General features: G+C 34.2%; 1 protein-coding gene across 2 annotated transcripts in view; it reads left to right on the top strand.

The window, feature by feature from the left end:
- Window positions 1-8,117: 8,117 nt before the first annotated feature.
- LOC120343952 (vitamin D3 receptor B-like) overlaps window positions 8,118-14,447 on the top strand; it is a 33,778-nt gene continuing 27,448 nt past the window's right edge. For both annotated transcript variants that reach the window (XM_039413006.2, XM_039413005.2), the window contains exons 1-3: window positions 8,118-8,432; window positions 11,987-12,083; window positions 12,590-12,723. In XM_039413006.2, the coding sequence (XP_039268940.2) occupies window positions 8,300-8,432; window positions 11,987-12,083; window positions 12,590-12,723 (364 nt within the window). In that variant the 5' untranslated portion in view covers window positions 8,118-8,299. The remainder of the gene's footprint in view (window positions 8,433-11,986; window positions 12,084-12,589; window positions 12,724-14,447) is intronic.

Raw genomic sequence — 14,447 nt, 5'->3', positions numbered from 1 at the left:
AATTTTTTCCGACGAATAATGAGGTGGTTGAAGTCACTAAAAAAATGAACACTAAAATGAAGAAGTGGGTAAAAAAATTTCCGACGAATAATGAGGTGGTTGAAGTCACTAAAAAGCTGAACACTAATAGGAAGAAGTGGATGAAATTTCTTCCGACGAATAATGAGGTGGTTGAAGTCACCAAAAAGCTGAACACTAAAAGGAAGAAGTGGATGAAATTTCTTCCGACGAATAATGAGGTGGTTGAAGTCACTAAAAAAATGAACACTAAAAGGAAGAAGTGGATAAAATTTCTTCCGACGAATAATGAGGTGGTTGAAGTCACTAAAAAAATGAACACTAAATTGAAGAAGTGGATGAAATTTCTCCCGGCGAATATTGAGGTGGTTTAAGTCACTAAACAGCTGAACACTAAAAGAAAGAAGTGGATAAAATTTCTTCCGACGGGTGTTGAGGTGGTTGAGGTCACTTAAAAGTCGAACACTAAAAGGAAGAAGTGGATGAAATTTTTTCCGACGAATAATGAGGTGGTTGAAGTCACTAAAAAGATGAACACTAAAAGGAAGAAGTAGATGAAATTTCTTCCGACGGATAGTGAGGAATACTTGAAAATTTAATATATTAGGAATTGGTTAATTTAATGTTTTTTCTGTTCGTATTTATGAGACAATGTTCTCGTGGATTCGTTTTTTGTTTATTTGTTATATGTTATGCTCATTTCGAGCCTGGTAAATATTGAAGGCCATGACATTTTCGTTATATTCCTTTTAATTTTGATGTAATGTGAAAGCAAATTGCTATATATATATATATTCATATCTAGCTGTTCCTGCCGTATAATGGGTATGTTGCGCCACAATGGGTATCTACCACGTTTGTATCTCCACCAAAGTCATAAGATTTTACCCGGAATGTTTAGCTGAGACATCAGAGGGACGTTTTGAGTAAGAAAAATCATGAAAATTAGCTCACGAGCCTCCTACAAAAGCAATTAGATCAAGTGCAGCCATTCGGCAAAACGAGTGGGTTGCGATATTGAATTATATGCTTATATCGGCGGTAATCTACTGATATAAACGATGAGACACCCTAGCCTAGCTTCTGTCAATTGTAAGAGTCCTCTGATGCAAAGACGCCACAGCTAATGGGTTATGACGCCATAATATAAATTTCGAGTTCATTTATTGACATTATTGGACACGTTTAGTGGCCATAACGATCGTTTCAAAATTTTGTTGTTATTGTTATTTGTCTCCGTCTCCATTTTTAAAAAATCGCTTTTCTCTTCGAATACTGGACCAATTGCTTTGATATTTTTAGTGGTTAAAGATAAAAATTTTCTCCAGAAGGCTATTACTTCTTATTTTCGCTACGACGTCATTAAAATTATTGCCACTGGGTGGCGCTACGTGTCCATATATTTGAGCATAGCTCTCTTGTTCTCATAAAATGGTGGCAATATTATGGTTAATACTGTTCGGTTAATTTATGCTTAGCATACTTTGTTTTTTGTCGAAGTGATATGGTTTTTCAAGGTTATACAAACTCATTTATTAGATCGTATTTCAATTTTCGCAAGGTGGTTTCATCGCAGCAGGGTCATTCACATAATGGCTTATCGGTTGCGTCTTACTGCGCCAACTACTGAACTACAGCTTGAGAAGGTGTGCATGAGCTCTATCGATATTTGTGGCGTTTTGAAAGATTTATTGCAAATAGGAAGCGCTTGGCAAGTTTTTACATCCATTTTTCTTCAACCTATTTAATACAAAAAAATCAAACAGTACAGCCTTTTTGAACAAAACAGGCAAAAAAAAACTTGATCTAAAACAATTGTTTTAAAACAATTCTTTTTGAACAAATTCCTACAAATAAATATCTTGTTTTTCAATTTTTCCAAACAACAAACCTTGTAATTTATAATATGTTTGTTTGTGGCCCACATCAAAATGGCTCTGAGGCTTACCAGTCGGCCATGGCCCATTGGTTGAGAACCAGTGGTCTAACAGGACTTCAATTTGACTAATACATCATTATTCAAAGTCTTCGTGCGTTAACTGCTTGCAAAATTCATAAAAACAGATATTAAGTTTAAGGAATGAAATACGGAATCAATACGACATCAAAAATTAAGGGGCTCACGAAGTATGCGAACCAAGATGGCGGACATCGGAATGTAATATGTGTATAGGTTAAGGCCATAATTTTAGGTATAAATACTACGGGAGGCTCTTGGCTAGTCTTCGAACTGATAATAGGACTAAAATAAGGAAAATTGGAAAGAAATTATCGCCTAACCCTAACCTGTTACCCATGTTACGTTCCGATGTCCGCCATCTTGGTTCGCATACTTCGGGAGCACTAAAATTAATTATATTCGGGCACAATACCACGACAATCTATGTACATAAATGTGTGGTCAACTGCGCGATTATTATTAATTTTTGATTCCTATTTTCGTATTTATAAAATAATAAAAGATAAATAGTTTGGATAATGGTTGGTATTTAAAAGTATGGACTTAAAAAAAGATTAAAATATTAAATTAATTACAGATTTTTTATCTCCAAAATATTAGTACAATAATTTGTAACTTTGGATTATACATAAAGGAGAACTTTGTACACACAGATCTTTGTCATCTCTGTGATATATGGGTTCATTATTGCAATAGAGATTGCTAAACAAGGAGATACTGAGCATATATTTATGCTAGCAGCATAGTGTACTACGACAAAGACATTTTAATTGCATCTGGATTACAATAAATAAGAAATGCTTTCAGGAATTTGCACAAAACAAAAACAAAAAAAGTAATTAACCCATTTAAAATAAACCTCCAACCGAACCGAATGCGAAAAAATAAAAATATTCATATAAATATCAAAGACACTAATACTTTTTAGCTAAAACTGTTATTACCAAACTCGGGCTTTATTATTATCTTGGATTATGTTTAATTTTGGAATTCCGAAAGTCCAAATGTACATAATAGACGCGGTATCTCGACCAAACACGGTCGTTGGAGCTAAAGTAAGACGACATTTGCATATTAGGCTCGGCCGGGCATGAAATCTGGCGCGTGTTAATGTAAGACAGTGCACAAGTTGCTATTCCTCAAGTATTATCTATTTCCATATGTGCGTTATGATAATTGCTGGAAATAATCGAAATGTTTTATTCCCCGCTTGTATCGCGCTAATTAGGAGAAAATACTATATTTCGGTTCCATTACATTTGAACCCACGTACATTTGAACCCATGAGAATTGCACCTGTATGCTATTGCACCTATAGAATTTTTTTTGTTTCACGGATAGTTAAACCCATACTAACCCTAACCCATGGGTTTTAGCACCCGCATATAGATTGAACCCGTGGATATACGCATGGGTTCAAATGTACATGGGTTCAAATGTACGGTCACCCTATATTTCTTTTATGATTACTGCTACAAGAAGTGTTCTACCACGTGTTCCCTCATTTCGTTTACCGCCACTCAAGTGGAGGTACAACAAATGAGAATGAAATAGCATAAATATAAATGTCAGGATAAAAAACATGATCGTCAATTAACATGCCCGGCAAATGAACTTTTTCTGTAATAGTTCTCTTCAAGTATATACGCGAAATATTTCACTCACAAGGGAGCATAAATTAAATTTCAATCAAAATTAAATGTTTTCTAGAAGTCGGTATCTGATCGTTTATCAATTCATGTCAAGGCGTACCATAACTTAGTCGCAGAGAAGGTGTGCTGTTGCAAATTATTAACAAAATTGCAACGAACTTTCGGGTATACGATCCATTTAAATTTGCGTGTGATAGAAACTTAGGTCATTCAGTGGAATACTCAACTGACTTATTGAAGGAAATTAAATACCCACACAGCACGTCAGCATCTCTACATTCTCTAATGATGATCTGTTGCGCTGAACTTGAAAATAAATCAAGGTAGATCAATAAAAGTAAATAACCAAAAATTCATTTACATTCCCGTCTGGCAATCGGTGTTATTTGGAGTGTTTGTTTTTCTTCGCTAAACGGCTCTCTTTTTTTTCGAATCGCGTGAATCAGATTAAAAAAATTTGCGATTTGAATCGATTCAATTCATAAATCTAAAATGGGCATGCCTACTCATCAGTCCGCTTTCAGGGTCTTCATCCAATCTCACTTCCGACTTCAACCACCTCATTATTCGTCGGAAGAAATTTCATCTACTTCTTCCTTTTAGTGTTCAGCTTTTTAGTGACTTTAACCACCTCAGTATTCGTCGGAAGAAATTTTATCCACTTCTTACTTTTAGTGTTCAGCTTTTTAGTAACTTCAACCACCTCATTAATCGTCGGAAGATCTTTCATCCCCTTCTTTTTTTAGTGTTCAGCTTTATAGTGACTTCAACCACCTCAGTATTCGTCGGAAGAAATTTTATCCACTTCTTACTTTTAGTGTTCAGCTTTTTAGTGACTTCAACCACCTCATTATTCGTCGGAAGAAATTTCATCCACTTCTTCCTTTTAGTGTTCAGCGTTTTAGTGACTTCAACCACCTCATTATTCACCGGAGGAAAATTTTATCCACTTCTTCCTTTTAGTGTTCATTTTTTAAAGACTTCAACCATCTCATTATTCGTCGGAAATAATTCCATCCACTTCTTCCTTTTAGTGTTCAGCTTTTTAGTGACTTCAACCACCTCATTATTCGTGGGAAGAAAATTCATCCACTTCTTCCTTTTAGTGTTCAGCTTTTTAGAGACTTCAACCATCTCATTATTCGTCGAAAGAAATTTCATCCACTTCTTTCTTTTAGTGTTCAGCTTTTTAGAGACTTCAACCATCTCATTATTCGTCGGAAGAAATTCATCCACTTCTTCCTTTTAGTGTTCAGCTTTTTAGAGACTTCAACCATCTCATTATTCGTCGAAAGAAATTTCATCCACTCCTTCCTTTTAGTGTTCAGCTTTTTAGAGACTTCAACCATCTCATTATTCGTCGGAAGAAATTCATCCACTTCTTCCTTTTAGTGTTCAGCTTTTTAGAGACTTCAACCATCTCATTATTCGTCGGAAGAAATTTTATCCACTTCTTCCTTTTAGTGTTCAGCTTTTTAGTGACTTCAACCACCTCATTATTCGTCGGAAGAAATTTCATCCACTTCTTCATTTTAGTGCTCAGCTTTTTAGTGACTTCAACCACCTCATTATTCGTCGGAATAAATTTCATCCACCTCTTCCTTTTAGTGTTTAGCTTTTTAGTGACTTCAGCCATCTCCCCACCCGTCGGAAGAAATTTCATCCACTTCTTCCTTTTAGTGTTCAGCGTTTTAGTGACTTCAACCACCTCATTAATCACCGGAGGAAATTTTATCCACTTCTTCCTTTTAGTGTTCATTTTTTAAAGACTTCAACCATCTCATTATTCGTCGGAAGAAATTCCATCCACTTCTTCCTTTTAGTGTTCAGCTTTTTAGTGACTTCAACCACCTCATTATTCGTGGGAAGAAATTTCATCCACTCCTTCCTTTTAGTGTTCAGCTTTTTAGAGACTTCAACCATCTCATTATTCGTCGAAAGAAATTTCATCCACTCCTTCCTTTTAGTGTTCAGCTTTTTAGAGACTTCAACCATCTCATTATTCGTCGGAAGAAATTCATCCACTTCTTCCTTTTAGTGTTCAGCTTTTTAGAGACTTCAACCATCTCATTATTCGTCGGAAGAAATTTTATCCACTTCTTCCTTTTAGTGTTCAGCTTTTTAGTGACTTCAACCACCTCATTATTCGTCGGAAGAAATTTCATCCACTTCTTCATTTTAGTGCTCAGCTTTTTAGTGACTTCAACCACCTCATTATTCGTCGGAAGAAATTTCATCCACCTCTTCCTTTTAGTGTTTAGCTTTTTAGTGACTTCAGCCATCTCCCCACCCGTCGGAAGAAATTTCATCCACTTCTTCCTTTTAGTGTTCAGCGTTTTAGTGACTTCAACCACCTCATTAATCACCGGAGGAAATTTTATCCACTTCTTCCTTTTAGTGTTCATTTTTTAAAGACTTCAACCATCTCATTATTCGTCGGAAGAAATTCCATCCACTTCTTCCTTTTAGTGTTCAGCTTTTTAGTGACTTCAACCACCTCATTATTCGTGGGAAGAAATTTCATCCACTCCTTCCTTTTAGTGTTCAGCTTTTTAGAGACTTCAACCATCTCATTATTCGTCGGAAGAAATTTCATCCACTTCTTCCTTTTAGTGTTCAGCTTTTTAGAGACTTCAACCATCTCATTATTCGTCGAAAGAAATTTCATCCACTTCTTCCTTTTAGTGTTCAGCTTTTTAGTGACTTCAACCACCTCATTATTCGTGGGAAGAAATTTCATCCACTTCTTCCTTTTAGTGTTCAGCTTTTTAGAGACTTCAACCATCTCATTGTTCGTCGAAAGAAATTTCATCCACTTCTTCCTTTTAGTGTTCAGCTTTTTAGAGACTTCAACCATCTCATTATTCGTCGGAAGACATTTCAACCATTTCTTCCTTTTAGTGCTCAGCTTTTTAGTGACTTCAACCACCTCATTATTCGTCGGAAGAAATTTCGTCCACTTCTTCCTTTCAGTGTCCAGCTTTTTAGTGACTTCAACCACCTCATTATTCGTCGGAAGAAATTCCATCCACTTCTTCCTTTTAAGGTTCAGCTTTTTAGTGACTTCAACCACCTCATTATTCGTCGGAAGAAATTCCAACCATTTCTTCCTTTTAGTGCTCAGCTTTTTAGTGACTTCAACCACCTCATTATTTGTCGGAAGAAATTTCATCCACTTCTTCCTTTTGGGGTTCAGCTTTTTAGTGACTTCAACCAACTCATTATTTGTCGGAAGAAATTTCATCCACTCCTTTCTTTTAGTGTTCAGCTTTTTAGTGACTTCAGACACCTCATTATTCGTCGGAAGAAATTTCGTCCACTTCTTCCTTTCAGTGTCCAGCTTTTTTGTGACTTCAACCACCTCATTATTCGTCGGAAGAAATTCCATCCACTTCTTCCTTTTAGGGTTCAGCTTTTTAGTGACTTCAACCACCTCATTATTTGTCGGAAGAAATTTCATCCACTTCTTTCTTTTAGGGTTCAGCTTTTTAGTGACTTCAACCAACTCATTATTTGTCGGAAGAAATTTCATCCACTTCTTTCTTTTAGTGCTCAGCTTTTTAGTGACTTCAACCACCTCATTATTCGTCGGAAGAAATTTCGTCCACTTCTTCCTTTCAGTGTCCAGCTTTTTAGTGACTTCAACCACCTCATTATTCGTCGGAAGAAATTCCATCCACTTCTTCCTTTTAGGGTTCAGCTTTTTAGTGACTTCAACCACCTCATTATTCGTCGGAAGAAATTCCAACCATTTCTTCCTTTTAGTGCTCAGCTTTTTAGTGACTTCAACCACCTCATTATTTGTCGGAAGAAATTTCATCCACTTCTTCCTTTTGGGGTTCAGCTTTTTAGTGACTTCAACCAACTCATTATTTGTCGGAAGAAATTTCATCCACTTCTTTCTTTTAGTGTTCAGCTTTTTAGTGACTTCAGACACCTCACCACCCGTCAGAAGAAATTTCATCCACTTCTTCCCTTTAGTGTTCAGTTCAGCCTTTTAGGGCTTTTCAATTTTTCACCTTTGGGAACACTTCAACTTCCGCTTTACCTCCACTTCATCTATTTCTTCCTTAGTGTTGTCCGGTAAGAAACTACATCAGACCCCTTCCTGTCTTCTGATATTACAGACTTACAGTCTCATATTTTTGAAGCTAAAAACCAAAATATGTCAGTACTGCAGTAGCCTATGTATAGCTGTAGGTATAGTGTAAAATCTCCATAGACAGATTAGACTTGAGGCTACACAAAAACAAAATGTTTTCTTGTGGTGATAAAATTTTGTTTCGGCCTAATCTCAGAATCTTACACTTGGCTCCAAAATTACACTTTGTTTTGACTTTGACAAAAATATGGTACAGCGTTATACTGCTGTACTGGTATACAGTCTAACAGTCATAAGCAACAGTTTTATTCTACAGTTCTAACTTGCAATATAACTGACTTTACAGGATACGGTATTTCTGTATGTGAAGATTCTAAATACATAACTTTCTGACTTTCTAAGAACAGAGTAAGACATAGCCTATAACTGTATATTACTATAAATTTTATTCTGCTATTGCTGTATTGGAATTTACTTGGATAATTTTATTGTTGGTATGGTATCGTACCATACTTTTGGAGATTATACCAAAACTTGAAGGAGTATTTAACAAAGTACCGTACTGCAATGGAAGATCGCGATGATGAAAGAAGTAGTGGTAGTAGTTCTCATATGCTGGACGTTGACTTTAAAATGCTGAATTCAAGAAATGTGCCGAACTCGCCTGGTAGTACCCATTCTAATGCTAGCCTATCTTCAGGTAGGTTAATTTTCTTTTGTTTCTGCAATGCATTTCAGGCCACTTTTTATGAAAAGGATTGCGTTTTTTGCACTTAATTGCATTTGGCGCGGTGGTGTGGCTCATCGTGCTAAGCGCGAAGCGTTAGGAATACGCTCGCCACCGCACCTCTAATTACTCTGCGTGGGTTCGCAGGTTCGAATCCCATGCGATAGGATTGCTGGACTCCTCACCGCCGTAGGGTGGTTCACGTAACCGCTGGTCGGTTACGGCTTCCTCCACCATCAAGTCCATGCTTCGGAAAAACAAATAACTAACTAATCCCATACCTGACTTGGAAAGGTAACCTGACGAGAGGCCGTGGTTCGCCATATGGTTTAGCTATGTTATCGGCTTTCTTCTCCCCCGGGATAAATATGTAAAATCTCTCTCATTTTGGTATTGAATACTGGAAATTATAGGAATGTATAGCAGTGTTCTTCAAAAATTTTCCAGTACCACCCACTTGGCATGGCCAAATCTTTCTCGCATCCACCAGGAACTAAAATAAAAGTAAAGTCAGAAAGTAAAATTTCAGAATTTAATAATTCGGCGAAAAAAATATTAGGAGAATAACAATACCTTGAGACCAATGTGCTTATATATTCTTGCACAAAAGATCTACGGAAATCTTCCTTCTATTTTAGTGATGGGGTATCTACTTGTTCAAAATCTTTCAAATTTGATTGATATTTCGTTTTAACACGAGTTGGTGTCTAAAAAGAGTCTACCACAACCCCCATTAATAAGCTCTTTTGCAACCCACAGGTTATATTCTTTGTCAATAATGATTCAATAAAATTGAATATCCTTATTCCAGTCATATACTTCACAAGTTTTAATTAAGTTCCGATGTTGTTAAGTGAAATTTGAGAATGCAACTCGTAGTTGATTGAAATTTAGTTGAAGTTTGCTTATACCTTATCTTTAAAGGTATTATATGTTTTTGATTTGGCCATTGATTTGGTATAATCGGGCTATTTTTATTATACAGAATTATATGCAATATTGAACTGGTGTTTTTGATTCCAATAGCTCCTATGTTTAATGGAAAAACTGTGGCCTGCTATGACATTCAATTATTCATCCTTGAAAGCAGCATTGGACAGACTTCTCATGCTCACAATATAATCCAATAGTTAAGATAACATTTTTATTCTATTTATGCCAGTTTAGTTAGTTTACTTTACTCTCAATAGATAGATAATTGAGGTACTAGGCTACTTGTCATCGAATAATAGATAAATCCATTTGTGTAACGGCGACTGTTTTCTTTGCCACCCAAATACATAAATATGGATTGATTAAGTGGTTAGATATTCTTTTACCCGACCTATACTGGAAATTTTACAAAAGTCCGAAGTTGTTTATAGTTTTGAGCTTCTTTTCCTCCCCTTTTCTCTGTTATAATCAGGGCGAGGGAGTCTGAACCATGGAGCCATGACATTTAGTTTGAGCTGAAGCTACCAGAAATTTTAGAGGCTCTGGCTTCTAAACATCTATTTATTTTTTGACATTTCTGATTTTCTGATATCTAATGTGAATAATAAAATCTATTCCTTCAAGCTTATGAATGCAATGCGATTTTTCCTATCAATTTGAAAGTTTAAAGATAAATTTATATATTTTAAAGATTTCAAAAGTTGAAATCTTTATATCACAGTTTTGAGTCCTGCTTCAACAAAACTGCTTTGGGCTGATGTTTCATGTCTCAAGCTCAAAAAACTCAATGGGTATAGCCTATAGAGCGGGAAACCGAACCCTCTGCATAGAAAAATGAAAGTTTTGAGTTGAAGCCACAGTTTGAATATAGCATGATTTCGAACCAGCTTCTCAGCCCTGGTTATAATGAAGTTATATTTGTAAATTATAGGCTTTTTTAGTCATTATATAATGATCTAGTAGGTGGGTGTATCTTGACCCTAATATGTCCCATGTTTCAGTTTCATGTACTTACTATGTAACATTAGTGTATAGTGACATGACTCAAATGTGATTCACATCTCTTGGCTATATTTGACCGTTTGTCAGATTCTACTAGGGAAATTCCTTATCCTACGAAGTCATCACTTACTTTGCTTATAGAGCGATCAACTCATTCTGTAATAGGTGAATTAAGTTTGATAGTCGGAAGTTATGACAATCTCCTCTTACAGCGAAATTTTTGAATAATCTTTCATGGCATTGGTCATTTTGTTATTGATTTTGGGGGCATTTTATTACATCAAATATAGTTGGCTTCAATAGAATTTGCCTGCAGATTCAATTGATTTCTTGAGACCTTTTCTCGTGTTCTTTCCAACTATATAGTTACTAAATATGTTCAAAATATTTGTCAAATTCATTTCACTTTTTAAACATTTTGCCTGTGGTTTTAATCAAATAGGAATTTTGGTTTAATGGTTGATTTTCTTGTCATTCAACACTTGAAAATCTATGTATACTGATCTTTTTGGACCAAGTTACAATTGGTTGTGACAAAATGTGCCAGACTATGACATGATTTACTTGAGAAATGGAGCTAAATAAATCAAATTTGAATACTAGTATTAAAAGTTGTCCTAAGATATTTTGAACTTGAGTGTAAATATTGTTGAGTTCCGGTTCCTTATATCTCGTATTCTTTATATCTCGTATTGAGGTGTTTGACTTTCACTTTTATTTTTTTATATTTTTGTATGACTTTCCAATAAAAACAAAACATATTCAAATGAAAAAGATTGTAGAATTTATTTGTGTTATTTTACTCTTGTGACTCTTAAAAAGATCACACAAACAGGTTGTTCATAAAATTTTGCTTTGAACACCTGATCTGCTAAAGCAGGGGCATTCTGCCTCTATAATTACATCTGTATCTGATTCGAAGTTCCAACTAGCTGTATTTATTGTTAATTTTTTAATAAATAGTGGAAATTGTTGAAGTAATTGCGAATGAATATACACCTTAAGGGGATGTGGTTTCTGAGACATCAAGGCAACTGAATGAATTATTGGCTGCCTGCGTAAATTCAAGTTTTCTATATTCATGGTCAATATAGAACTACTGATAGAAATCTTTATCAGTATTTACCACTCTTTGTTTGAGATTTTTTTTGTCCTATTTTTTCGTATGTTGAAAAGAAACATGTGTTTTAAGCGCTTGCATGGATCCCTTACTTCAAAGTTCATCGATTTTTTTTTATAGTTTTATCTTTTATTAACACACTTTAAGTGTATCATCAATTTTCAGCATACCTTTAAAATTGATAACATTATGTATGAGAAAAGATTTACTCAAGAAATCTATTGCCACAAAAAAAAACGAGATTTAACAAATAGAAACACCCCCTTATCAGTACTTTTATTCAAGGGTGCAGTAGTGCAAGTGCTCCCATATTCCATTTATATACCGTGTAGACTATAATATAAATTCTGGTTCTTTGCGTCACAGATAAGGTTCACTCTCTCTGGTATATACCAGTATATTAATGTGAGATTTTTGAACTAAAAGATGGTGGTTCTATAACACAGGTTGAAATCAGTATATTATTTTACAGATTCTGCTTCAAATGAATCAAAATCACAAGAAAAGATATGTGTTGTATGTGGAGATATTGCCACGGGAACACATTTCGCTGCAATGACATGTGAAGGGTAAATGTTCATCTCCTGAATTTTTCTTTAGATATATGTTTATGTACCTTTATTTTTGAAAATATTTTTGTAATATCTATCATTGACTTTCAAAAGAATAGATTTCCATTGTATCACTTTTAATAGGCTTATATGTTTCTTTAATTTTATTGTATCCCTATTTTATGCTATTCATTAGCTTCATAGACAAGCAGATATTCGCTATTTTGCTTTAAGGAATATATACTTGTGTCTTAATTTGCCAAGATGAATCATAAAGAATTAGTAAAATCACATTCACTGGGTTACATCAAAAAAAAAAAGGAACCAATAAATTTCTTAATTACTTAAAATTTATTCCATAAAACGTCTGATTGTATTTTATTGTACCCAAAAGTTTCGGTAATCTGAATTTTTGCACAAAAGTTATGTTCTCTCTAGAATATGTTCCAAATGACTTGAGTTCTGTTTATTTGGGGGTCACCCGTTATGAAACAAATGGAGTTATAACTGCTTCTATTACACAGGTGCAAAGGATTCTTCCGTCGATCAATGAAGAAATGTTCACAATTTACTTGTGCATTTGAAAATCAATGTTCAATCAATAAATCCAACAGAAAACATTGCCAAGCATGTAGATTGCAAAAATGTCTTTCAGTTGGTGAGTAATAAAATGTTTGTTGAATTTTTCGATATGTCAAGCATAGTTATTGGTAGTTTTTTAGCTGCTTAATCATGACCTTGCTTTATCGTATATTATGAATCTCCTTTTGAAGTTCATTAAGATAAATCCAAACACCTTAATTTTACACCATAAGCCTATACTTTTCTTCCAATATTTGCATAATTTACAAATTTAGTTAAAGTTGCGTATCCAGTAAAACCTCTCAATAATGTTGATGTTAACAAATGGTTGTTTCATTTTTCTCTCTGATTTTTATCGCCAGTATTTGGGTCGATTTGAAGGCATTTGGATATTTAACATGAAACTTGAATTTTACTCTAGTTTTTTCATATATTTCATCACTTTTGGTACTCCTAAAGTATGCATACCAAGATGGCGGAAGGTAGTATGTATACCAGGTTAGGGTTGGGCCAAATTTTTATTCCAATTTTCCTTATTTTAGTTTTATTTCGAGTTCGGAGACTAGCCAAGTGACACTCGTAGTATTTGTACCTAAAATTATGGCCTAACCCTAACCTGGTACACATACTACTTTCCGGTGTTCGTCATCTTGGTACGCATACTACAGGAGCAGCTCGTTTTTAAAAGTCCATGAAAAAAACCTTTCCAATGATTTTGAAATCAATTGAGACTGAACAATTTAGAGCTGTCGGTGGTTCCCATCATTAGTTGAAAACAGTGATTGATTTATAGATATTTATCTTTTTTTTGTCTGGTATTGATACCGATTTTTGTTACTTCCGAATAAATTAAAATATCATATATTTCATGCATTCAGTTTTGAATATGTTTATAATATTCAGCTGATAAGGTGGAAAATAAATAAATGTATCCGGAACCAAATTTATCAAATTAAGATATTTTGTTTGCGTGCAAGCATTTTAAAACTTGACATTTATGAAATAAATATATACATTCCTTCGTTCTGAAAATTCAATTTTCAAATGCTTTGCCCTAAAGCAGCCTGGTGAACGCTATAACCTAGAAGGCAGTTTTTGCTTTAAAATATAACATACAACAGAACATAATGATTATATAAATCACATTTGTAATTTTCATCGACTGGTAAACTTTGCATAATTTTTTGATTGGCTGATTGTCAATATCACTATGTAAATCTTAAAAATATGAAAAACAGATTTGAATCCGTTATTATTTTCGTAATATGTAATGTAGTTTACGGATACAGTGGTGTTGAGAACTTTTTAAAAATCTTAATCTTTATTAATAATCTGAAGAAAATTATACTGTAATCTTGAGGTTAAATGATTTGTTGCTTACCAGAGATCTCGGGATTGCATGGTTTTTGGCTACACTTTTATTAATAAAACCGTGAAACTAATCAAATGTAACGATAAATATAGGCATTCTGAGTACTTTTTTATTTGGGATTTTCATTATTAAAAAAATAAAAAAAACTAGTGAAATTGAAAATTGGATGTAAGGAAATATTAAGAAATTCCAATTTTGTGTTATAAAGTTCACAATAATTTTGATTTTACTGCATTCAAAATTGGCAAGAAAATAATTTGCGAAGTTAATAAACTGTGAAATATCAACACTAATGTTCTACATTTTTTATTTGTAAAACAACTATTATTCGGTATAATAAATTAATGTGATGTACCAGGTTTTATAATGCGAATAAAATATATTTCATTTTTTTTTTTTACAAAATCTATTCTAGTTGAATTGTGCTG

Source organism: Styela clava, chromosome 5 (genome assembly GCF_964204865.1).
Source record: "Styela clava chromosome 5, kaStyClav1.hap1.2, whole genome shotgun sequence".
Classification (NCBI taxonomy): domain Eukaryota; kingdom Metazoa; phylum Chordata; class Ascidiacea; order Stolidobranchia; family Styelidae; genus Styela; species Styela clava.
This window is presented reverse-complemented; position numbering and strand designations above follow the sequence as displayed.